Genomic DNA, 27,653 nt, shown 5'->3' with positions numbered 1-27,653 from the left:
ACTAAAAACAGAAAAGTGTTTCCTTTGCATTTTTCGCATACAGACGACAATGTTGTCAAAACAATCCCCATTCACACAGTCAGATCTGGGAAAACAACTACAAAATGCTGAATTACACATGCCAGGACAGTAGTTGGCGATGTCCCTTTGTAAAGGAACACTTAACGACTAGCTAAAACATTCTAAGACTGAAATGAACACACTTACAGACTGTTTCCAATGACCGGAGCAGTTGTAAGTATCAAATTACATTTACAAACGGCCTTACATACGTTAGCAGCGATATACTGTTAGCGGCTAACCCTTTTTATGGCTTTCCTTTTTAGGGACGTGTCCTTGCTGAAATTAAGAAAGAACTGCAGATTGTCTCTTTCGTAGCTCAGGGATGACCACCTTCTAGCTCCATTCAGGATCTCTTGCCCTTCAATTTCAATCATCTTCCCTAGCTGGACTGGTATTCACTTCCGAATTTTGGTGTGCAAAAATTTAGATTGCATTTAGCTCCTTCCCCTAAACACACCAGCCTTAGATTATTCTCTCTGGACTTGTCTTTGTAGAGAAAAAAACTACTTCTACAGTTCTTCCAGGCGAGACTTGCATCAGAATCTTTTTTAATACGCTGAAACTAGCTAGCATGCAATTAAATCTGTCGCTAAATGATTTGACATCTTCCAATGAGTAAAGTAGAAAATATTGATATTTACTTGCGAACGATCAACTTTTGTCTTTTTTATTTTTGGAAGGAGAGTGTGGTAATTCCTATTTGGATGCCAAGTCCGATTATGAATGTAATTTGATACTTATGACTAATCATAACCAAACACGCCGAGTAAGAGACAGTTGCATTCAGTCTGTGTTTAAAATCTGATCCAGAAATTGGAAGCAGTCTGTAAGTGTGTTCAATTCAGTCTTGGATTATTTCAGCTAGTCGTTAAGCGTGTCCCCGGCGTTAGCAGGGACAGGTAAAGAAAATTGGACATCCAAAGTGATGTGTAATACACTTAAGCCAGTGGTTCCCAACCTTTTGTCTTTGAAGTCCCCCCTCCTTACATAAGAAAACCTGACCAGTAATTATCAACTGGTTCCGATCAGTGACCGATCATTTGGAGCATTCCTAAAAACTACCTATGAAATGTTTTTTCATATCTATATTTGACCTAAAAGCATACAAGCTCCCGCAATCCACCTGCAAACTTCACATGGCTGTATCTAAGCAGATAAAAGGACTGAAATTAACTGTTGTATAATTATCTTTTGATAATGTGGTACTTAGGAGTGTGAGGATATCAAAGCCCAACTAAAAGCCATCCATGATCAAAAACTTTATTTTTTCTGATATGGACTGCCCAAAACAACAGCCAACACAAATATTTGAATAATCAGCAATTCAACAAAACATCTATTTATTAACAACAAATATCCTCAGAAAAAGAACACAATCTTTGTAACTTTACAACACAGAATAAAATGTTTATATTACAATTCTAAAAGAAATGTTTAAAATTAGTTCCTTTGTCACCAATACAATTTCATTTCATACAAACATTTGATTTCTATGGCTGCATATATGCAACAGTTTTAACAACTGATTTGAGGTCTGAAATAAAAGATTACATGCCAGGAATTATATAAAGTGTCCATACATTTGCACGTCTGGAAGAAAATTGGTCAAATCCCAAAAAAAGAGAGCGAAAACAGCCAACTTTACATATGTTCAACACCTCTGATTCGCCGGGCAAGCTGTATGTCACGTGGAAACAATGTCACCCTCTTGGCATGAATAGCACAGAGGTTGGCATCGGAAAACAGACGGACCAAGAATGCTTCTGCAGCCTGAAAGCACATAGAAGAGTAACAATTTAACAACTATAACATACTTTAGATGATTATAATTAAAGAAAAAAAAATCTAACTCCTAGTGTGAAATGTGCAGTCAATGCAATGAAAAAAATCATTAAAGGCAATGACTAAAGCAACTGCCATGATAAAAAGTGTGTGTTGCAGGTGTGACATTAGCTGTGATAGAGTTAATCACAATTACACTTGGTATTTACATGCATTTCAAATGTGTCTTCTGTTACTGCATGCTTTTCAGCAGGTCTGATTCTGCTTGTTTCAGATTCTAAGCGATTCTCAGTTTCAATTCCAATAAGGTAAAAAAGATTTTTTTTAAATGTGTCAAACATTTAGATAACAAATAAAGTAGGCGAAAATAAACCAGCCGCATTTCAAAGTCGTTCCCGAAATGACCGCCAGGTGGCGCAAAGGGACATTGTGCAAAACAGCAGCAATAGCCGTATTTTAAAATGTAAGCGGATTAAATATAAAACCCTAAGCCTGATAGGCATATTTTTCATATAGGCCTATTATGCTACAACAGAATAGAACCAAAGATAGAATCAATTTTAGAACTGAAAAAAATAGAATCAAAAGTTAAAAATAGAGACGATATTAGGAGCAATGACGCTGAATATTTTTACTATTCTATTGAGGAATTAGATAAATGAAGAGCTCTCGTGAGCGATACAATTGCATAGTAATTTATAGTGATTTCAAAAGCAGTCCTTAAAAAAAAAAATACATGGAGTAGTGTGGTATAATTTTTCAGAGATTACGCGGAACGGGTTTTAGTTAAGATCCTGGTTCCAATGCCCTTAATGTATAGGCTAGGCTACTGCTTTAAAAAAATGTCACAACGCGTTTTGAGATTGTTTTGAATTAAACATTGAAGTTTAAAATGTAGTGTTTTGGCACACCAGGCCGAGTGGCATGACGCATCGTTCAAAAATCAAGTTTTATTCTGACATGTTGAATTGGCGTTAGAATTTTTTTTTAGATTTATTAGATTTAGATTTTAGATTTCGTTAGATTTATTTTTCTCATAACAGCTAAAATAACTTAATATGCCTTGTCTTAATATGACCTACTTAATATAGGCAATAGGCATATACTAGCCTATATAATAGCCTAAATTAGCAAAACTTGGCCACTAAATATTTAATTTTCAATTATTTTAATTATCACAATTAAAGTTTTAATTTTATTAAATTGAACAAGCGCAACAATCAGCATTTAATCAAATATTCTAAAAGATGTATTATTAATAATAATGTTATTTCAACATAATATTTCGTTTTTTTGACATAATATGTGTGCGTGCAACAAGCAAGATGTGTATTTGTAAAACAAATATGATACTAAATGAGATTATTTAATGGCTACAACAGTATAGTAGGCCTATAGACTCTATTTGTACAAATTGCTGCACATTAATTTAATTAAATAAAACCTTGTAACGAATTCACTGTATGGTAGACTGTGTACAGTTGAGACACCTTAAATAACTTGCGTTCGCAGCAAGCACAAGTTGTGATTTTTTGTGTCAGCTGGGAAGGAAATATATACCAGACCTCTTGGAACTTTAATTGAATACATAGCGTTGGTGAAGCATACTGAAATTACATCCCTACAAATTTATTAGGCCCTACTGAAAATAAATGTATCGAATTTAAGCAAAGTAGCCTAAATATTAAGACTGTAAGCCCTTTGCTTTTTACTTAGCCTATAAAGGACTCTTGTAGCCGACTTTGTGTTAATTTAATTTGTAGAGGATTTTTTTAACTCAAACATTAACACTGAAATAAATTAAACTAAATTATTGTAAATTTTTTGGCACACGACGACGAGTGGCGCTATGCATTGTTCCAAAGCCAGGTTTTTTTCTGGCATGTTGAATTAGTGTTCGACAAACGCGGCGGCGCGTTCATTTGAATGAAGACACACTGGAACGTTAGGCCATGTCGCAACGAGTGAATCGTGGCCGAGTGGTTGAACTTACGTTACGATCATTTAGATGACACGGGTTCGAATCCCGAACTAACTTGGATTACTGATATTTTTATATTAGCCTATTAATGCATTTTATAGTCTATTGTTGATGCAGAGAGATTTGTCTAGTTCTAAAACATAGTTTTTTGCTTATAGCCTATTTACAAAATAAAATCACCATGCATTTCCATTTTACACTAAGGAACAAATAGCCTATTATACAATGACTTTACTTCTGTAACCTATAATGATTCCAATCGTAATTTCAAAAGCAGTTCTGTTAAAAAATAAATAAATAATAAAAAATAAAATATATATATATATTAAACGACAAACAATAAAATCAGAACCAGTATTTGCGTTCATGGTTCCAGTGGCAGTAATGCATCCACGGCTTTTCAAAATGTCACAAAGCGTTTTGAGATTGTTTTGAATGAAATATTGAAGTTTATAATGAAGTGTTTTGGCAAACCACGACGAGTGGCAAACTCTTTGTTTTGTTTTGCAAACTCAGCTAGCCTGTGGGGGGTTTGGAGAAGGCAATAGTTGCTTTATCGTGGGGGTGCAGGACAGAGGTGTTAATGTTCCGTCTTTCATATGGAGAGTGTCGGAGCCAGCCTGATGAGCAGGCAAAGGCAAAATTCTTTTAAGGATTAATCTCAAAATCTCCAAAAGTCCATAGCCTATGTACAGTAGGCCTTATATCTTATTAAATTATATATTGTAGTTTTATTGATTGTATTTAAAGGTTTTCCACACACAATTTCAATTTAGCAGATACAGAGCTCTTTAATTCGCGACCCACCTCGTTTTATTGTGAGGTGAATTCAGCAAGGCATGTTGTATCTTTGAAGGAACAAAAGCTATTTGTTACAGTTTTTTCTTTCGTGATTTGTGTGGATGACACACAGCGACATATACAGTATTATCAGCTGTATGGTGTTTTTTTACGCTGAAATGCTTAATTTCGAGAGAGACCCGCCGCGCGCAGTGAGGGAGACCAAACTTACTAAAAAAATATCCAGCGCGAGAGAGACAAAGAAAAACGCCTGTTCTTAATTTATGTTGCTTTGAACTTTTTTCGTTTTGTACCGTTTTAATTTTTTAATTTAGCTGCAATTTCTTTGACAATAGAAATTTAAAATGTTGCAAGAATAAGATTGTGTTTCTTATTTTGCATCACAAAGGGAATAAACTCTATCGATGCAACCCTGTTTAAATAAATAAACTGTTCCGACACTTTATTCATACCTTGAAATGTGCGATGGGTTTTCAAACTTAATTAATTTTCTTTTTCTTTTACATTTTCATTGTTTATTTTTTAATTGAAAGCAATACTGTATTGAAAGTATTTTTCTGATTTGTTCGATCTGTTTTGAAAAATGTCTTCCGTTGCTATGGCCGGGTATCACTGTCAGTCATCTCAATCTCGTGAATGATTCACACACAAATTTCTTTTTAGCAGATTAAAGACGAGCTTCATCATCTTAATTTTCTGGTGCAATCGGCTGACAGTCTTCCTCATCAGATGTGTCGTCTTTGCAGCGGCTCAACTGGAATGTAGCAAATTTATGTTGTAAATTGATAATTAAACAAGATGATTGACTTTAATAAACAGATGCATATTTAAGCATCAAGAATGGAAAAACACAAACACTGTCGGCTACACTGAGATTCGATCTCAGATCGTTTGAAGCTCCGAGAGGCTATTGTTAATGCATTGACCACAGAGCTATCGTCTGAATAGCCTAGGTCTACTATTTTCTCTGTTTTAAAAGTTTGTTATATTCTTTTTTTATTTGCTTATGTTTTTTAACATTGGCAATTTACTGTCTCGAAAAAAATTATAAAAAAAAGTGTTTTTACAAGACCTTGTGCGGTTTATTTATTATTATTATTATTATTATTATGCAGATGTTAATTCAGCCATTCTGTTGGATAAAAATTGTCCCTAATGTAAAATGGAAATTAATGGTAATTTTATTTTATAAATATAAAATATTTAATATAGGCTATAGGAGAAAAAAACAATATGGTGTAGCAATATTTTAGAACTATCAAATCTCTCTGCATTAATAATAAAAAAGTAGCCCATGTTTGTTCGGGATTAGAACCCGTGTCATCTGAATTATTGAAACGTAAGTTATAGCCTACCACTCGGCCACGAATTTGTTTTGTTTTAGTTTGTTTGAAATGTATTTTTACATATTTTGCTTTCGTTAATGTTAACCAATTCTGCTGTAGCATAATAGGCCTATATTTTTCCCCTAAAAGTTTGTTTTATTCTCTGCTTTGTTTGTTTATATTTTTACATATTCAATCAGTCTCATTTTTGTTCAAATAATGAAAAACGTTTTTTTTTTTTACAAGATCTTGCGCCATGTTTTTTTTTTTTTTTTTTTAAATAAACAGATAGGAAACTTACCTTTTAAAATGCCGCAGTTGCTGCTGCTTTGCCCTGTCACTTGCGGCACCCGGTATAGCCTAGTCATTTCGCGAACGACTTTGAAATTCGACTGGTTTATTTTTGCTGCGGCAGTAATAGGCATTGTGGTTGATTATTTATTAAAGAATTCAATTGATACAACATGTAAGCCTATTTAATTCTGAATATAACAAAGAATGCTTAAACCGACTAACATCGGTTAGTAACTGCAAGTCCTGAAAATGTTTTAATTTTACGGTAAATTATTTTAATTTATTTCACTGTTATGTTTCAGTTAATAAATCTACAAACACATTAAAATAACACAAAGTAAATGACAAGTAACCTATTGACATAGCCTTTCTAAATTATAGAAAAACTGGGCACACAATGTTAACGTGTGTCTACTTTGTTTAAATTTAATGAATTTGAATTCGTTTAACCACAATATTTATCTTGAATTTATCTGTGACCTCAGCTCAGATTACTGCCGCGGCAGATTACGTCATAAAGAGAATAAACTGACACTTTTCAAAGTCTGTGATTACAGCGCCACTCAGTGGTAAAAGGCAGCAAATACACATCCCAATTTTGCCGCCGCGGGAACGGCGGCGGTAAAAGTCTCATTCTGGTTGGGCACCATCTGTACAATGATTGGCTTCATCACTCTGCCTCCTCTCCACCAATAAGCTGGTGTTGCACATTGGTGGTGGCTGAGGAGATTCCCCCCTTCTATATAAATATAACAAATCATTATTATTGGGAATAACTGTACTTTATTACTTGGGGTTAATGATTGTACATTTTATCTTGTTATACTTGGATATATTTTATTGGAATGAAATCAAATCAAATAATCAGAGAAATTGTTAGTGCAATTTCTATGTCTTAATGACTGATGTGACAGATATATCAGGATGTCACAATGTGTTGCATTATTGACCTGCTCATTCAATATTAAAGAGCATTTTCCACACTTTAGAATAATATTCCTCAAAACAAAAAACAAAAAAAAAATGGAAGCATTGAAAATATCAAGTTCTGTCACGAATCTCAAGATGGCACAGGCTGATAGGTCCTTAGTGGAATCTGCAAGCTATCACATCATTCACTGCATGGTGAATGATTGGTCTGATTGGTCTCTGTTGCATCTGCAGCCAATGAGCTTGCTGCTCAACATTTAAATACTTTGCTGTTAGCAAGTCTTGAAGTGCACTAACAGAATTAGGTAAGTGAACAGTCTTTTCAATATTCCAGCATTCCGGCCAGCATTTATAAGTTCCTCAATTAAGCAAACATACACATGGTACAAAATCATGTTTGATGTTTAAGTTGTACCCCAATAAACAAGTCAAAGGTGACACTATCCAGTTGAAAATGAAATGTAATCATATATGTATAAAATGTAACCATATTATTATCATAATGAATCATATTTTTATTGTTGTTTTAGGAAGATTGGTTTACATAAATTTGCGATAAGCTAGATGGTGCTACAGTTTTTCATTGTGAAAGTAGACTAATACTTTATTATAAAATAAATTATAAAAAGCCGGGTAGTCTGGTTGAGGAGTGCCGGGTAGACTTAAGGGCTGCAACTAGGGTTGCAAAATTCTGGGAATTTTCAAAGATGGAAACTTTCCATGGGAATTAATGGGAATTTAAGGGAATTAACAGGAATTTATGGGAATAAACGGGAATAAACTGGGAATTTTCAAAGTTGAAGGTTGGCTCTTCATAGGGAACTTAAATATAGTTGAGGAAAGTATATTTTTAGCATAATCCTGACTAAAACAAACAGATGCCATTCAAATAAACTTGAATATCCATGCCATTCCTCAATCACATACACATAGCACACTGCTTACTGCATGGCTATTGAGACCACACCCCCTACTGGCACAAGACTATTGAAGGCACACATTTGAGCCTGTGGACTAAACAAAGTGAAGTAAGTTTTGATGATATTATGGGGAAATATATTGATTAAATGTTTAAAATGCAAATATCACATACAAATGTATTCATCTAGTAGATGGCAAGCTGATAGGTTAGATGCTAAATAAGCTAGCATAACTTTATTTACTACATAAGTAGGGCTGGGCGGTATGATGGTATATATCGTTACCGCGGAAGAAAATGTCCAGCGTAACAGATTTTTTTATTCTGTGTATACCGCGACATGTAAATAAGTAGGCGTGGTTAACTCACGTCCAGCGTACGTGAGACTGAGACACTGATATTTGTCAAAGAAACATGAAGAAAGACCAAGAGGATCCACAAAAGGAATTACGTTTTCAAAATTAACGTGATATTTTCAGGGGGGAAGGTGCAGAAGTCAACTAGAGCAGTGCAGCACACTGAAAGTTTAGAGAGACGCACATGCTCGCAATGGGGCTTTCTTGACAACAAGTTCATATATCAATATTCTAACAAATAGAAATAACCTTAAATAATGTATCTATCCGTCTCTTATGTGTACAGTTACTTTCAGAGTGGACGCGCAAGCGGTTGCCGTGGTAATGAATATTTCCAAAATTCCCCAGCTTAACTTCCCATGGAAATTTACCGGAAACTTTCTGGCAATTTACCGGAAATTTTCCGCCCCTTTGCAACCCTAGCTGCAACTAATGATTATTTTGATAATCGATTAATTGGCTGATTCTTTCTTAAATTAATCGGATAAAAAGCCCAATTTTATTTTATTTATTTATTTAATTGACAAAAAAAAAACACTATTCCACATCCTGCCCAATGCTGTCCTTCAAACAAACGTGCCAATTGAATGCTATGAAAACATATAGTGAATATATCTATAGCTATACTAAAGCCCTATTTATACTTCTGCGTCGAACTTACGCCGTAGCTACGTCGTAGGCTGTGTGTAGCGCGCGTACCCTTTGGCGTACCCTGACGTGCACCTCTCCAAAAATTTAACAACGCGTCAACTCTACGCGGCCGCAAGCGCTGTGATTGGTCTGCTAGGACCGCTCCCTCGGGTTTCACATGCTCCCTCTGCGCGCGTCAACGCGGACAATGACGCAGAAGTATAAATGAAAACCAACGCGTTGCCTACAACGTAGAGGCTCCGGCGTAGGTCCGACGCAGAAGTATAAATCAGCCTTAACTTAAAGTACATGAGTTATAAAGCAAAAGGACAGTTTAAATCTCAACATTAAAAATGAAGATAAAAATATAGATAATAAAGAAAAATATATAAAAAAAACCCTCAGTGTTAACAGATAAGAGGAATGTTCTGCAGGAACACACATTCACTCTGGACACAGTAACCGGTTACTGTCATTTCTTTATCCTGTAAATGTAAGAAACGTCTTACATTTAGATCTACCAATGTCGTTAATGGGGAAAATAAATACTCTCAAAATGAACGTACTTCCTAAACTGTTGTATTTATTTCAAAATTTGCCTCTGCCACCGCCAAGCAATTTATTTTCTCAGCTGAAGACACTTTATCAAGTTTCTATGGAACAATAGATGCCCCAGGCAGCACCTATCATTGTTGTATTTGCCTTATGATAGAGGAGGGCTTAAATGCCCAAACCCACTATGGTACTACTGGGCGGCACAACTGAGAACAATGATGTTCTACTACTCTGAGGAGAATGTGCCACTGTGGAGAGAAATGGAAGGTGATACATTGAAGCTGCCTTTGCCCATTTACCTGTACTCAGCTAAGTTTAAGAAACTCAAAAATAACACCAAGAATCCTATGGCTAAAAATATGATTAGCATGTGGCAACAGGTTAAGAAATATCTCCAAGTAGCTGACTCGCTCTCAGTATTTAGTCCGATATGGGGAAATGATCTCTTCCCCCCAGGAGGAGGTGGTGGGGGGTAAAATTTGGGCTGAACAGGGGTTACAAAAAATAGGAGAACTTTATAGTCCTGACGATACACATCTGATGTCTTTTGATGAAATTGTTGTCAAGCACGACATAGCTCGCAGCTAGTTCTTTAGATATTTGCAACAGAGATTTTATCAGAACTCAACTAAATCAGTCCCTGTCCATTCCTAGCCTATCAAAGCTCGAAGAAATGATGGTGAGAGACAGCCAGGGAGTGGGCGTGATTTCCAAAATATATAATGAACTGGTTGGTGAATCTTCAGAAACGTCAGTACATAAACTTGAGTCCTGGAGAGAGGACCTACAGGAGAATATCTCCATTGAGGAGTGGGAGAGGGCGTGTACCAAGGCACAAATACAAACAGTGAACTCACGTTTGAAACTTCTGCAGTACAACTGGTTAATGCGTTCGTATATAACCCCAGTTAAAGCTGGGGTAGGTAAGAATGGTCTAAAAAACTTATTTTTCAAATTTGTTTAAACTTTATGTATCAATACATAATTAAAATGTAAGTATTCTGAAAAAGAAAGTATAAAAATCGAGTGTATGTAGACCTCTAACGACTGTTTTAAAGACAGCTCATTATTTCCATTCAGTCCACCCTCTCCCTTCTGGGGTCCTTTCAAAGCCACGCCCCCAAAACACATGAACGTGCGACTCCGACCGAAGACGCATTATTTACCTGAGACAAGCGGAGAGGAAGGAGCGCAGTGCATGTAGCATCATGTCAGAATCACATGTAATGTAACTTTATAACGTTGCACTCTTTCTATGAGTTATAAATAGCCAGTAAGATAATATAACGGTAACTAACGTTGCAGTAGGCTATGTAAATAATTATTCTAGCGATATGTAATGCTAAATAAGGTTTGCTAGTACATTATTTTAGCAACATGACAAGCCAGTGAATTAGCAGGTTTCAATTGTTGCTTTGCACAGTGCGTGACATTTTATCTGTATGTTATGCGGCTAGAGTTTTAACACTGAGTCAATGTGCTCCGACGGGCTTGTTTATCGTCATCGATCTTTTCCCGTTTACCTGTCTTTGTTGTATGAGCAGGTTCCACTCGAGAAATTGGTAGTTTTGGTTGTTTGTCCGCCATTAGCACAGCTGCTCGGCACACCGGCAATCTTGATTTTGAATGACGGTACGCGCTGTGCAAGAGAGGGGCGATCAGCGCGTACGCGAACTTGATTGACACTGCTAAGACACTCCTCCTGGCTCTGAAGGCATCTGATTGGTTCTTTACACTCGAACCGAGTGGCAGTGATTGGTCAGAGTTTTTACTGTCCTGCAGCTGCTACAGAGGTCTGATTGTTTTCATTCCTTTTTCTGAACACAATGTATTGACTACTCTCAGGATGGAAGGACCATTTCACCCAGTATAAAAAAAAGTGTTTCTGAACAGGATTACCTACCCTAGCTTTAAACTTAAATTCAATAATGACATACCGGATGTTTGCATACAATGTGACAAGGAAAAGGGCATGATATTCCATTGTTTGTGGCAGTGTTCTCAAATAAAGGAATTCTGGGGAGAAGTGAAACAGTGTATTGAGGAAATATTAGAGATAAAATTACATTTAGAACCAAAAATGTTTCTATTGGGTATCGACCCAGCTAACTGTAACATATTTTTAGATATAGGTCTGTTGTTGGCCAAAAGAGTCATTGCAACTGCTTGGAAAGAGGTGGATAGACCAAGGATAGGTAGATGGCTTTTAGAATTAACAGCAACTCTGCCCTTAGAAAAGATCACGTATGCAATCAGGGGAAAGCAACCAATTTTTGATAACATCTGGGGCCCCTTTAGTAATTTCCTTGCTAATAAAGACTTGTCTCGTTTGGTGGAGATACCTGGGGATGACCCATAAGTAGCCTCCTGCAGTTCACTTGGGAAAAATGTTTACTGTCTGATTTTTAATGACCACTATCTAATTCACGTGTAGTGCACACTGGTGAGAGCTGTGCATGGTAGGATTTGTACTTATTCCCTCCATTTTTATTTACTTATGTAGCATGTTTTATTATTTTATTGTGTATTTCCGTTTCCTTTGTCTTTAGTTATTTATATTTATTTAATTATTTATGTTGTGATGTCATGTCTCGGTCAGGTTTTATGGACAGGGTTTGCAGGGTTTGGGGCAAGAGTTTTGAGTCCCAATGGTTATATGTAAATGTTACTATGTTTGGAAATAAATAAAGATATTGTTGGAAAAAAAAACTAGTATATATTATGTTAAATATAAATGTATAATAATGCAATGGGGGAATATTTGTGGGTCCTCATAATGCCAAATGTCTAATGCTATCAGTAAAAAGTGGTCTACATTATTTTAAAGGCACACGCTGACTTTTGGGGACTTTAGCTTATTCACCGTATCCCCCAGAGTTAGATAAGTCCATACATACCCTTTTCATCTCCGTACGTGCCATAACTCTGTCTGACGCACCCACCACTAGCTTAGCTTAGCACAAAGACTGGAGGCTCCAGCTAGCATACTGCTCCCAATAAGTGACAAAATAACGCCAACATTTTCCTATTTACATGTTGTGATTTGTATAGTCACAGTGTGTACAAATAACAAGATCACATGAGACACAGCTATCTTCTAACCGTATACATACTGGGAACTATATTCTCAGAAAGCGAAGCACTGCTGCTTGGGCAGAGTGATTTGCTCGCAGCACCTGAGAAGCCCTGTGGTGAGGAGCAGAAAGTTTGCTTAGAATTGCAAATGGTCCACGTGGAGGAACGCAGACCTGTAAACGCCCATTACCTCAAAAACAAAGAATCAGAGACTCCAGTATTCCTCTGCTTTTCATCGAGTTTAGAAGACTGTGTTTGTGCTGTGCTGTTTACCTTGGATTTACCTCAGAAGAATTAGAAGAACACGATTTGATTATGAGAAAGATTTTTAAGTTAAGACACTCATAACAGTAAGCATGTTATTGTTGCATAAACTTCACATTGTAGCTACTAGTTAAACTGGTGCCAGACTAAAATCTATGTATGCATGTATGTATGCATGTATGTATCAGTGATGCGCGGGTCAATGTATAAACAACCCGCACCCGACCGACGTTTTCAACTAACCCGCCCGCAACTCGGACCGCAAAAAAAAAGTAGAAAATATTGTACCCGACCCGCTTCCTGACCCGGACGGAGTGTTAAAAGGACGGAGCGTCGCCCTATTTCCCGCTCCAGTTTCGCTCCGCGCACACCACGATTCTGAAGCATGCTCAGTCAAGCCTGACTCAGTCTACTGTTGATGACTGCAAGATGGATTCTATTTTCAGTCAAAACTCGGCTCAATAATGGAGTTCAAAATGTAGGCTACTTCAAAAAGGAAAATAAGAAGTCACAGGTGTAGGCTATAATGTGGTAGAAGAAAACGAATGTGGAGACATCATTCCAGTCAGTAAAGATTCATTTTGGAATCTAAAAAGACACATCTCTCGTAAACATGCAGTGTGATGTGAACACGCTGGGAAGAAAGCAAAAGGTTAGCAAATTGAATACGGTAACCTGTAACAAAGTGTAAATTAAATATAGCGTAATAACAATTGATACAAGCCCATTTAAATTTTAATCCTGCGCGCTGCGCAAAAGTTCAGTTATAAGAATGTTGGCCTAATAGTTAGGTTAATTTAGCCTACTTTTAAAACGTTTATGTATATATTTTTTATATATTTTTGTTTATATAAATTTTATTTAGCCTATATTATTAGGCCCATTTATTTGTTTTATTTTACAGCAGTTTGTGTGTACAATGGATATACGCCCATTTAAATTGTAATCGTGCGCGTTGCGCAAAAGTTCACTTATCAAAATTCTGGCCTAATAAATTTACTTTTAAAATTTTTATGTAAGGCTATATTTTTGTTTATATACTTGTTATTTATATTATTAGGCCCATTTATTTGTTTAATTTTACAGGGCTTTGTGTACGTAGGCTATATTCCTTCTTACATAGGTCTAATTTGTAATTTGAAATAAAATTTCTATTTGAAAAATGTTGTTGTTGCTCATTAATTCTTTAGGAGGTAAGGCTGTGGTCTAAGCTAAAAGTGATATACATGTAGATTTTTTTTTTCCTTTTTTGGAGCGAGCGGGGGGCGATTTGAGTGGAGCACAGAGCAAACTGCGTTGAGCGCTGAGCGATGATGAGCGGAGCGGCCTGATGTAGCTTTGAGCGGGGGAGCGAACATTTCCGTGAGCGATGATGAGCGGAGATTCTTACCGCTCCACTCCGCTCATATGCTCTCTAGTACTATATAAATTACAAAGGTTTAATTGGCATCTTTATTTCAAACTACCCGACCGACCGCGACCCGAATATCATTAAAAATATTTTTGGATGACTCATAACCGCGGGTAACCGCAGGCACCCGCTCATTTCGGATCAACCCGCGCATCACTGGTATGTATGTATGTATGTATGTATGTATGCATGCATGTATATATGTACGTACGTACGTACGTACGTACGTGCGTGCGTGTATATGTATATATATATATATATACACTCTGGACACAGTAACCGGTTACTGTCATAAAAAAAATATCGCCGTTAATCTATTCTCAAAGTTGGGTTGGGAGCTGGGTCTATACTACGCCAGCTATGATGACTTTCACCTTGATATTTTAGCGCGGATGTATACCTAGCCGAATTCCGTTCGGTGTTCGGTATGCATTTTCAAACCGAACGGTTCGTTGGACCATTTTTCCTGCCGACCAAAATTTCGTTATTTCAAATGTAGGCGGGTCATTTGACATCACAACATTGCCCAACATAAAATGGCAAACGTAATGCAAGCAGAACGAAACTGAGCTACTCATTATTGTGTGGTTGAAGGACCGTTTATCAGTTTGGACCAAAGCAGCGTGAGCCGATCTTGATCATGCGACACTGTTACTACACAGCGCTAAGAGATCCAGTAAAGAAAGCATTTGAATTCGCTACTTAAGTAATAACATTGCTGCAAGATCTAGTGAGAAACATTCACATTTCTCCATTATTAACGGATCAAACTGTGCCAGGAAGCACAGTGGAAGCCAGGAAGAAACATTGTGCCATGAATGAACTATCCAGTGTCCACAGATCTACAACATTTACCATGGATTTACTGTAGTAACACTAACTGCAACCATGGAAGTTTGGCAGGAATAGTAGGCTATAATGCTTTCAAGTAACATTACGTTGGTTTTATTTTGACATTATGAATAAAATTGCTGCCTTCAAATGTTAATCTGAACTAAAAATAGACCTTTGTTTATAACTACTACAATATTAGGCTACATTTCATTTTTTCCAAGGAGCTGTTTTGTTTTATATGCTCATAAGAAGAGTCTATTATAGCTCCATCATTGCTCAAAGTAAAAAAAAAAATTGCATTAATGAGAAATTGAACAGGTGTTCCAAATAATCTTTTAGGTGAGTGTATAGGATTATTAGGAACACCTGTTCAATTTCTCATTAATGCAATTATCTAATCAATCAATCACATGGCAGTTGCTTCAATGCATTTAGGGGTGTGGTCCTGGTCAAGACAATCTCCTGAACTCCAAACTGAATGTCAGAATGGGAAAGAAAGGTGATTTAAGCAATTTTGAGCGTGGCATGGTTGTTGGTGCCAGACGGGCCGGTCTGAGTATTTCACAATCTGCTCAGTTACTGGGATTTTCACGCACAACCATTTCTACAGTTTACAAAGAATGGTGTGAAAAGGGAAAAACATCCAGTATGCATGCGGTAGTGATCGACCGATATTGATTTTTTATAACCGATACCGATTATTTGCGTGTTTATGTGCCCGATAACCGATATGCAGAACCGATATTTATTTACTGTTATACTTCTGTTTAGTCTAATGTTTTCATATGGAGAAAATAATTGACAAGGGAGTCATATCACCTTTGTAGAAATGTAATTCATTTTAAACAGTTTTAGAAGGTTTATGTGCCGTTTAATAGGTTTAAAGAGTGAGGAATAATTCACTGGGTAATATTAATCCACTGAATAATATTAGCTGGAATATAACATTGTCAGGAAAGTAACAAACAAAACAGCATATTTGCATTTTCCAACTAGTACGTTATTCATTATTAATAATGTTTTTGTCGGTCTAGATCATGAAATGCTTTCTGACAAAGTGCTGTTTATCTATGCATTTACACAGAACTATAACTTAGGCTACTCAACCGCGATCGCGCGTAGAGATAATAAATAAATTAATTTCCACAGAGCGGTATTTATTTAGATTTGTATTAGCAAAATAATGGTTATGTAGTAAATGATAATATAATTTAGGGTGTTTAAACGAGATAATCTTGTCAAAAGTTTCATGCAGTAGCCGTGCTTGAGCATGATCATCAACCCAGTGAGGGCTTAGCAATATGAACAAACTTTTTTTTTCAAGACTATATAAACAGCACTTTGTCAGTTGGCATTTCATGATCGATTGAATCTAGATCATGAAATGCCAACTGACAAAGTGCTGTTTATCTATGCATTTACACAGAACTATAACTTACTCAACCGCGATCGCGCGTGGAGATAATAAATAATTAATTTCCACAAAGCGGTATATTTAGATGTGTATTAGCGAAATAATTGCTATGTAGTAAATGATAATATAATCTAGGGTGTTTAAACAAGATAATCTTGTCAAAAGTTTCATTCAGTGGCCGTGCTTGAGCATTCCTGATCATCAACCCAGTGAGTGCTCAGCAATATGAACGAACTTTTTTTTCGAGACTAATGGTGATCAAATACAACAGAGAGAGAGTTAAATTCAGCGCTTTTATTTTAAACATGCACTCATTCATGTCTGTTTTATTTAATTCATGTAAAGTTACGTCTTTATTGGGGCAGGACATGACGGATTACGCTACGTGACTCCATGAGTTCGTCTCAATTTTTTAGAACCAAGCTGCATAACTAAACTATATCAGGCATTTATGTCTCAAATCATTTCTGCATGTCTGTTATGTTAAATAAAGTTGAATAATTAAAGCAAAGCAAGCAGAACATATACTTTACGTGTGCACAGAGTTGTTGTTGACTGATCTCCTCAGACGCGGGCTGCAATGGCGGAATTCTCAAAACGGCCACAAGATGGTGTCGTTTATCGGCGAATCCGATATTACAAAACCGATACCTGATTATGGGAAAATGCTTAAAGATCGGGAAAAATATCGGTAAACCGATACATCGGTCGATCACTAGTATGCGGCAGTCCTGTGGGCGGAAATGCCTTGTTGATGCTAGAGGTCAGAGGAGAATGGGCCAACTTATTCAAGCTGATAGAAGAGCTTCTTACTGATTGTATGGGGTGGACAGGTGTCTTTATGCAGCTAACGACCTCAAACAGGTGCATCTAATTTAGGATAATAAATGGAGTGGAGGTGGACATTTTAAAGGCAGACTAACAGGTCTTTGAGGGTCAGAATTCTAGCTGATAGACAGGTGTTCAAATACTTATTTGCAGCTGTATCATACAAATATATAGTTAAAAAATCATATATTGTGATTTCTGGATTTTATTTTTTAGATTATGTCTCTCACAGTGGACATGCACCTACGATGACAATTTCAGACCCCTCCATGATTTCCAAGTGGGAGAACTTGCAAAATAGCAGGGTGTTCAAATACTTATTTTCCTCACTGTATATATATATATATATATATATATATATATATATATATATATATATATATATATATATATATATATATATGGACAGAAACATGTTGAAATATTTTCTCTGCACACTCCGCATATACACTCACCTAAAGGATTATTAGGAACACCATACTAATACTGTGTTTGACCCCCTTTCGCCTTCAGAACTGCCTTAATTCTACGTGGCATTGATTCAACAAGGTGCTGAAAGCATTGTTTAGAAATGTTGGCCCATATTGATTGGATAGCATCTTGCAGTTGATGGAGATTTGTGGGATGCACATCCAGGGCACGAAGCTCCCGTTCCACCACATCCCAAAGATGCTCTATTGGGTTGAGATCTGGTGACTGTGGGGGCCATTTTAGTACAGTGAACTCATTGTCATGTTCAAGAAACCAATTTGAAATGATTCGAGCTTTGTGACATGGTGCATTATCCTGCTGGAAGTAGCCATCAGAGGATGGGTACATGGTGGTCATAAAGGGATGGACATGGTCAGAAACAATGCTCAGGTAGGCCGTGGCATTTAAACGATGCCCAATTGGCACTAAGGGGCCTAAAGTGTGCCAAGAAAACATCCCCCACACCATTACACCACCACCACCAGCCTGCACAGTGGTAACAAGGCATGATGGATCCATGTTCTCATTCTGTTTACGCCAAATTCTGACTCTACCATCTGAATGTCTCAACAGAAATTGAGACTCATCAGACCAGGCAACATTTTTCCAGTCTTCAACTGTCCAATTTTGGTGAGCTTGTGCAAATTGTAGCCTCTTTTTCCTATTTGTAATGGAGATGAGTGGTACCCGGTGGGGTCTTCTGCTGTTGTAGCCCATACGCCTCAAGGTTGTGTGTGTTGTGGCTTCACAAATGCTTTGCTGCATACCTCGGTTGTAACGAGTGGTTATTTCAGTCAAAGTTGCTCTTCTATCAGCTTGAATCAGTCGGCCCATTCTCCTCTGACCTCTAGCATCAACAAGGCATTTTCGCCCACAGGACTGCCGCATACTGGATGTTTTTCCCTTTTCACACCATTCTTTGTAAACCCTCGAAATGGTTGTGCGTAAAAATCCCAGTAACTGAGCAGATTGTGAAATACTCAGACCGGCCCGTCTGGCACCAACAACCATGCCACGCTCAAAATTGTTTAAATCACCTTTCTTTCCCTTTCTGACATTCAGTTTGGAGTTCAGGAGATTGTCTTGACCAGGACCACACCCCTAAATGCATTGAAGCAACTGCCATGTGATTGGTTGATTAGATATGAGAAATTGAACAGGTGTTCCTAATAATCCTTTAGGTGAGTGTGTGTATATATATATATATATATATATATATATATATATATATATATATATATATATATATATATATATATATATATATATATATATATATATATATATATATATATACAGGGTGGGCCATTTATATGGATACACCGTAATAACATGGGAATGGTTGGTGATATTAAAGTCCTGTTTGTGGCACATTAGTATATGTGAGGGGGCAAACCCATCTTGAGGAGTTTGCCCCTCACATATACTAATGTGCCACAAACAGGACTTTAAATCACCAACCATTCCCATGTTATTACGGTGTATCCATATAAATGGCCCACCCTGTATATATGGACAGAAACATGTTGAAATACCTCAGATAAATAAATAAAAATAAATTAATATTTATTTATTTTATTATTTCCATTAATTAATAAATTCAAATCAAATCAAATCATTCTCATCAAATTCAATGATTCTCATCATTCATCAAATCAAAACGTAATATCACCCCCTGGCCCCGCCTTCACAAACACGCTTCCCGACGTTATGTTCTCAGTCAAGGTTCTCCTGTCTGATTTAAATGCATCTACACATATGATCTACACCGGTTCACGCATGCAGAAAGTCATTCCTCCCTCCCGCTGAACGCCAGCGATTACTAATGCGTGAAATGCACTCACGGTGGTTTAGAACTAACTAAAGTCAGTTTTAGATTCAATATTTGCCGGACATTTGTTTTCCCTTGTATTATATTTGATTATTTATTATTATATTATATATTATATTTATACCTGAGAATCCTAATTTTCTCGGGGGAGCATGCCCCCGAAGCCCCCTAACTACCTCACATTTGAGTCAGTTTTGGACTTCCCATTTTTATGCTTAAATTTACATGTGAAAAACAGGCTTGTGTTACATATTGTGGTGGTCAGGAATTTTAACATAGTATCATCATCATATCAGTGTGTAGATGTAGATGGTCCAAAATAATACCATAAAAATATCAAGTAAATAAGTATTGTGATACTTGGTGCCACAGTGACACTCTTGTTCCAAAAAGTATTGCTATACCACGATACTCAATATGTTGTCCCATGGTGAGTAATTTTTCCCTGTAGCACCTACACAAAATTTGAGGGTTCCCCCACCTGCCGAATCCCACTTTAACCACTGCCTATTTTTATTATATTTATATGCTAACAAAGCACAACAAACCTGGTGTATATATATATATATATATATATATATATATATATATATACAGAGCCGGACAGTAAAGGAGTACATTTACTTGAGTACAGTACTTAAGTACAATTTTGAGGGATCTGTACTTTACTCGAGTATCATTTTTGGGGAGTACTCATGACTTTACTCAAGTACATTTGAGAGGCAAATATTGTACTCTTTACTCCACTACATTTCTATCCATAACCGTGAGTACCCGTTACTTCTAAAAAAAAAAAAAAAAACGAAACATCTCGGAAACCCTCAATTTGTTGTTTCCCTCTCAAATGTGATTGGATTGTGCAGGCGCCACTGTTTGGGACAGCCTATCAGCAATCACCTTCAGCTTTCCGCCAAAGTCAACTCCATGGTCAGATTTAGATAAGAGACGAAACCATGGACTAAACAATGGATGAAGACGCAGCAGGTCCATCCCGGGAGCGATATTTTTTTCCCCAGGATGGTAGGGGAAGACTGATGAATATTCATTAGGGAAGTCATCCCCGATTGGTCTTAACCCCAGTGCCGGGTAGGTTTAGGGGCGGGGTTAGGGAGGTCATAAGACCCCCAGTGAAGGGTAGGTTTAGGGGTGGGGTTAGGGGTAGGTCATCAGACCAATCAGGGATGACTTCCCTAATGAATATTCATGAGTTTTCCCCTACCATCCTGGGAAAAAAAATATCACATCCCGGGAATGTGCCAACCCCTGCCCCACCTTGCCAGACTATTTCAATTTTCTGAACAAGTTAATGATAGTTTTCGCTTCAAGTGTTTGCTGTGTTTACCAATGTAAGCACTGTGGCAGTAGTAATGCAATATTTAGAAAATGTACTCTTGTACTCTTGATACTCAAGTACTTTTAAAAACAAGTACTTTAGTACTTTTACTTAAGTAGACATCTGACTGTAGTACTTTTACTTGTACTTGAGTAAAATTTAGCAAGGGGTATCTGTACTTTTACTCAAGTAATGTAGCTGTGTACTCTGTCCGCCTCTGTATATATATATATATATATATATATATATATATATATATATACACACGTATACATGAACACTTTACAGTTGGTTTTATGACTGCAAGTCATTCTCTTCAAATGCTATTGAAGTTAGAAACGTGTGTTCCAATGTCTTATGTAACTTTAGAGACGGTCCCTAAATGTGCGAATATCCAGTGTCAGCCGAACTTATGCCAGTATATCACTGGAAAACCCTTAGCATGAAACTTTGCGCGTTACGTTCATATTCTGGTCCATCTGCTTGCCTGTAGCCTATTAATATAGCCTACATCCCCAATAAGGTGGGAGTTTGGTCTTTTATATCACTGTATTTTGTCCATTGAGTTACTTTGAGTGTCCTGAGACTGCAGGGGAATCCTGGAGACTGACCTATTGAGGGAATCCCCAGTTCTGAAGCACAGCACCGCAATATAAAGTTAAGAAAACTAAACAACCGAAAGAAATATATGTCTACTACCTCAGATTTAACGTTTGATCTGTACATCAGCATCGGGGGAATTACAATCTCGGTCACGACAGAGAAAGCTGTGCAAAACTTACACGTACAAAAGTAACAGTGAAGACTTAAGTGTAAACACAGCTTTTGTGTCTTTATCAGCTTTTCCATATAATAATCATCACAATTCATCACCCTGATAATAATCACAAATAGCCTACTGCTTGCTCCATTTCTGTAATTCAACGAATGAATGAGTCTCTCACCCGTTGCTCTATAGTTTTCTTCGTCAACAGCCGCTTTGCACCCCCTGCTGGTGAGGCCGACTAACAGCTATGGAGATCATCAATCGGCAATCTACTGATATTCCTGCAGTTCCCAGATGTCAAATGTTGAATTTTCTGTCGAATTTGAACCACTGAATTTGTGGAAATAAAATGGACCGAAAATTGCCGGTCGAATATTGTAGGCTGTATTTTTAAACAGAATGAACATTTTGGAAGTGAAATCTGAAAGGTGAATATGGATTATTGAATTTTTAATAATGAAAACGTGTGTGAAATGTTTTGAATTGAAATATTCACAGCTTAAAGCTACAATGTGTGATTTTTACCCCCATCTAGCGGTGAAATTGTATATGACTACCCAGTGAATATTAGTTTCTGTTCCTCTCAATTCCGAGGGCGTTTTAACTCCTACGGTGGCCGTATTATTCCAAGATTAACATGGCTTCCAGTTCGACTTCGTCCATGACAATAATAAACAATGCGTCTAAAATGAATAAAACTACAGGACAGATGTCAGGAGGTAAACGTCACCCTTGGAATCGGCTATCCCAGCATAATCAGATTAGGCTAACGTTACAATGTGTACAAAGTAAAAGCAATTAAAAATAACTAAAATTTACAGTGTCCTTTTTTTATAGCTTAAAAAATTGCGCCTTTAAAACTATTCATCACCTGTGATCCGTCGCAGCACAGATTTATGTTACAAGGTAAACAATACTTTTTCACCATTGACGCGAGGATGAAGTTATACTAGAGGTCGTTCTGGCGTTATGCACAACCATGCTATGGTTAGACAAGCAACTATAAAACTTAGAATTTACACAAATTAATTACAACAGGCTGAATTACCTGTCGAGAAGAAAGCAGGCAACCTCGGCGTCCGTTTTAAAATCGTCTCCTCATGAGCTCTTTCCATCTGGGAAAAGTTACTCCAATATTGACTATGGTCTTGCTGATTTGTCTGTCGCGTTGACGTTTTAATTCTCTCTTTCAAATGTGAGTACGCACGCACGCACACACACACACACACCGCACTATCTTTCAAATCTGCCGGTGTTGTACCGAAATCCGACTCCCCGGACAAATCGCACTCCCCTTCGCGTGCACGCGCAAGCGAGTTTAAATCTAAATGCACTTCCTTTGCCATATATCCGTTTATCGATCGATTTTTCACACAACAAGCACCCAGATCCTGCATGGAAGCTTTGTCTACACTTAAGGGCAATTCTTAGACTACGGGCACTTTCATGTCCTTTGATCATATTTTATAAAAAACATTTAATTTTGAAAAATTAACACTTTCATAGTTAAATTTACAATGAAAGTACTTTAGGAACTTTTTACCGGTAGTCTACAATGATTTTTTCACCTTTTTAAACATCATTATACATGCAAATATTGCTGTTTTGTGCTTGTCCCACACCCAGACTTTTGATCTTCAATAATGAAAAAGAAGTGTAAAAAAATTATTTATCTTTTTTTTTTATTATGACTGAATAAAGTTTCAGTAAAAGAATCAAAACATAATTGAGGTATTTAAGGTCAGACAACTATTAATGTGATTTTATATACAAAATATAGTTGTCCCACAGTATTGCCGTCATTTCCACCACAATGCTGTACCTTTAAAAAGTTTTTTTGAAAGATTGTTTGGGTAGTTTCTATGGAGATGAACAATGACATCAAAGCACATGTCTGACATGGAGGAGATTTTAAATTTCTTCAGCAACTTGGAGAAGAAAACTCAAGGTAAATGTTGCTTAAAATTAAAATATTTTTATTGTATGTCATTTCCAAACATGGCGTAACAATAAATGAGTTTGTAAATAAATTGATTTTTTAACACAAATAGATGTATTTTGCATGCATGCAATGCTAACTAACAGTTCATAGCTAATATGTAATACTAGCTTGGATTTTTTTACAAAATACTGTAGGATTATCATTTCCACCACCGTCATTTCCACCACATTACCTTCTTGGGTGGAAATGACAAAGGTGAGGTGGAAATGACATTTATGCTTACAAGGTGGAATTCATAGATTGAGTGGCTACATATGAATATTTTATTTATTGAAATGTACAACACTAATGTATTTATTCAAATATATATTTGTTTAAATGCCTTTTCATCTATTTTTAAGATGCTGCGGAGGTCAACTGGATAAAGGTCTCACTATTTGTGGTTAAAGTTGTTTACAGTAAGACTGTAACTGTTCATCTGGTTATGGAACCAAACAGACTAATGACTAATGATTTGTTAAATGGGTTTCAAATAAATGTTTTCTGTTTTTCTACATGGACGTCCATTCATTGTCATTTCCACAACACCCAGTCATTTCCACCACCTCATAACTTAAAAAAAAATATGTACAAAATTTTAATCACTCATTAAAAGATTCTGCATAGTTTATGGGATAATGTTCCACTTAATGTAATAACACAAGTAGTTATTTTTCTGAAATGTATCTAACCAATGCAATATTATATTTCAGGTTGTGGTGGATGTAAGCTTTGTGTTTGGGCCTCATGACAATTAATTTACTTAATCCACAAATCTATGGTAATTGCAATATAGGTATAAAGTGGTAAAACTATGTGTGGAAGTGGTTTTACACTGTTAAGAAATTATGTATATCATAAGAATTTTAAATAATAATAAAATATTTGCATGTGATGGAAATGACATTTGTTCAGTGCGGATCGGAAAATATGTCAAAAAACACCAATTTGTCTTATAATGTAAGTGCGTTCTCTTATGGATCATTAAACTAGACTAGTTATATTTAACTGTTAGACTGTGACAATTTTGATTGGAACACTTTTTTTTTACATCAAGTTCACAAGGCCAAAAGTGCCCGTAGTTGAAGAACCACCCTTAAATAAATTAACAGAAAGTGAACTAGTGTGGATAAAAGATGCAAAAAAACAAACACAAAACAAACAAACAAAAAAAAAAACATGGCAGATCGATTCAAACTATAAACTTCGACGGGTAAGGAATAAAGATCCAGCTATCAAAACAAAACTGTTCATTTCACTTAATTTAACTGAACTTATCGTTTGTGTGTTAAACACGCTGCGGTTCATAGTAAAATATTGTATTACTCTCCCCATTGCACATGAATGTCATTAAAAATAATAATATTTAACCTTTTTTCAAGAATAGGCTTTAAGAGTTCTCTTACGAGAGTCCTCTCGTACTGCGTTTTTGTAAAAACGCTACGGGAAAAACTCTTTTTTCACGAAATACTGAAGCAAAAAATTATCCTTAATTTTCATACATGTAAAGCGCGTTGCAGCAGTACTCAGCTATGGCGAGACGGCTTGCTCGCTCATTGGCTGCTCTGCGGCAACTGCATAAGCCTATCGAGCGAGGCCTGAGGTGACGTCAGGCCAATGAGGGCGCTTCGCGCCCTCCTTGCCATTTCCTGCCGAGACGGGTGTGGCTAACCTCTATAAAAGGAGCTCGAAAAGGCTGATTCACTTGATTTTTCATCTCTTCAGCGAAGCGCACGCATCGCTGGATCACGAGGAAGCAAGCGTCGTCTGAGGCAAGCACTTCAGCGGGACGAGCCCTCGAAGCCGCTGGCCAACGGCGTCTTCTACAGCCGTACCTGCTGCGCTTTCCGACGCCATATCCTTTCTATTATTACTACTGTTCTTGTGTGTGTGTGTGTTCACCTTGCGACACTCACCCCCTAAAAGAGCTGCGTCTTTTTAAAGATGCCTTCATGCGGCTCGTGCCGAGCCCCATTCACCGAGGGAGACCGCCATCTCATCTGCGTCTCCTGTTTGGGTGAGGACCATGCAGCGCTCGCGCTCGCTGACGGCGGCTGCCCTCACTGCGAGCTTTTGCTGATGGTGACTCTGCGGACTCGCCTGGCATTCTTCTCAGAGCCTGCATTCCCCGCCGCGCTGCCACGCCGTAAGAAGCGCCGCTCGCAGCGGGTCCCGGAACCCACTCCAGCCCGACTAAGCTCGCCGGTTCGCCCGCCTGCTTCACCGGCTTCTCCTGAATCACTTCCTGATGCTCAGCGCCCGCAGTCTGCCGCCGCTTCATCAGAGGAAGTCGTTTCCGAGGCCGCGTCGGGGGAGAAGGATTCCTGCTCTCTGCTAGCTTCAGGCAGCGAGGACTGGGCGAGCTCCGAGGATCTCGCGCCTCCTGCCCGCAAGCCGAGTACGAGAGTACGAGAGCCAACATCGAGAAGGAGCTCATGCGAGTACTCGCGCTGGCCGCGGCGAGCCTCGGCCTCGAGTGGTCTGCACCGGAACTCCCCTCTCGCACCCGGCTGGACCTAGCTTCCTCCCTGGTGAGCGCACTTCTCCGGAATCAAAGCCCGCTCCTTTTCTTCCTGAGCTTCATGAAGAAGTTGCGAAGGCCTGGAATGCGCCCTACTCTGCGCGAACGCGCTCGTCTGTGTCGCCAGCATTTTCCTCCCTGGATAATGCGAAAGACCGAGGCTACCTTTCACTTCCGCCGGTGGAACAGGCGATAGCGACCCACCTTTGCCCGCCCTCTGCTGGACGGCGGACTAAACCGGTGTTGCCTTCAAAAGCCTGCCGCATGACGTCGACGCTGCTCGCGCGAATTTTCTCCGCCGCTGGGCAGGTCGCGTCAGCACTACACACCATGGCTACGCTGCAGATATTCCAGGGTGATCTCCTTCGTAAGTTGGACGAGATGGGACCTGACGCTATCTGCATCGCGGATTTGAGGAGCGCTTCAGATCTAACACTCCGCGCTACCAAGTCTGCTGCACAAGCCATGGGAAGGTGTATGGCTTCCGCCACTGTTGCTGAGAGGCATCTATGGCTGACGCTCACGGAGATGGCTGATTCCGAGCGCACCGCGTTTCTCGACGCCCCGCTGTCTTCTGCTGGCCTTTTCGGATCTTCTCTCTCCGAGTTCGTGGAGAGATTTACCGAAGCCCAGAAAGCGTCTCAAGCCTTCAAGCACTTCCTCCCGAAGCGCTCCGGTTCTGCAGCGAGTCGTGAAAAACAGACTCCGCGGAGCTCTCAGCCTCAGCCCCCGCCTTCGGCCGCATCTTCACAGCAGGGACAGCAGCGCAGCTCGAGGCCCCGCTCTCGCTCTACCAACCGACGCCCCGCTCAGCGCGGGCCGCGGCCGAGGATTGTGGTGAAGCCGGAAGCCCCGAAGAAGTCCTAGCACCCCAAGACTTGCGACTGTTCCAGCGTTTTCTGCAAGACGCAAGCCCGCACAGTTGCCCGCTTGCCTGCACACAAAAGCCGTTTTCACGGCTACCCAGATATATCCCGAAAAGAGTGTATTTTCTGGTGTCCCGGCCACGGCCGATGGTGCTATAAATGTAGTGTCGATGCCCACTCCTCAGTGCCCATCCCTACACACAAGCACAGCCCTACACTTAGGGCTCGCGCACATAAAATCGACTCAGGTCGATTGCGCTTCCAATATAGTGAAAGTGCCCACTTCCCAGTGCCCACAGACACTATGTCTCACAGACCACAGGCTCTCTGTAAAAACGGGACCTGTGCGCGCTCGCTCTGCTCAGGCAGGCAGCGCGTCCAAAGCAGTGAATGTGCCCGCTTCCCGCCCACATTTACTCGCA

At 38.4% G+C, this 27,653-nt stretch overlaps 1 protein-coding gene across 3 annotated transcripts in view; it reads right to left on the bottom strand.

Annotated features, from left to right (window-relative positions):
* Positions 1 to 1,309: 1,309 nt before the first annotated feature.
* The window catches only part of cenpa (histone H3-like centromeric protein A), a 167,480-nt gene continuing 141,136 nt past the window's right edge, over positions 1,310 to 27,653 (bottom strand). For 2 of the 3 annotated variants that reach the window (XM_079878968.1, XM_079878969.1), the window contains exon 5: positions 1,310 to 1,833. In XM_079878968.1, the coding sequence (XP_079735094.1) occupies positions 1,705 to 1,833 (129 nt within the window). In that variant the 3' untranslated portion in view covers positions 1,310 to 1,704. The remainder of the gene's footprint in view (positions 1,834 to 27,653) is intronic. The other variant, XM_079878970.1, reaches the window with a different exon arrangement.

Source organism: Squalius cephalus, assembly GCF_949319135.1.
Source record: "Squalius cephalus genome assembly, chromosome: 8".
In the NCBI taxonomy this organism is placed as follows: domain Eukaryota; kingdom Metazoa; phylum Chordata; class Actinopteri; order Cypriniformes; family Leuciscidae; genus Squalius; species Squalius cephalus.
Note: the sequence above shows the minus strand (reverse complement) of the source record. Positions and strands in the feature narration are given on the sequence as shown.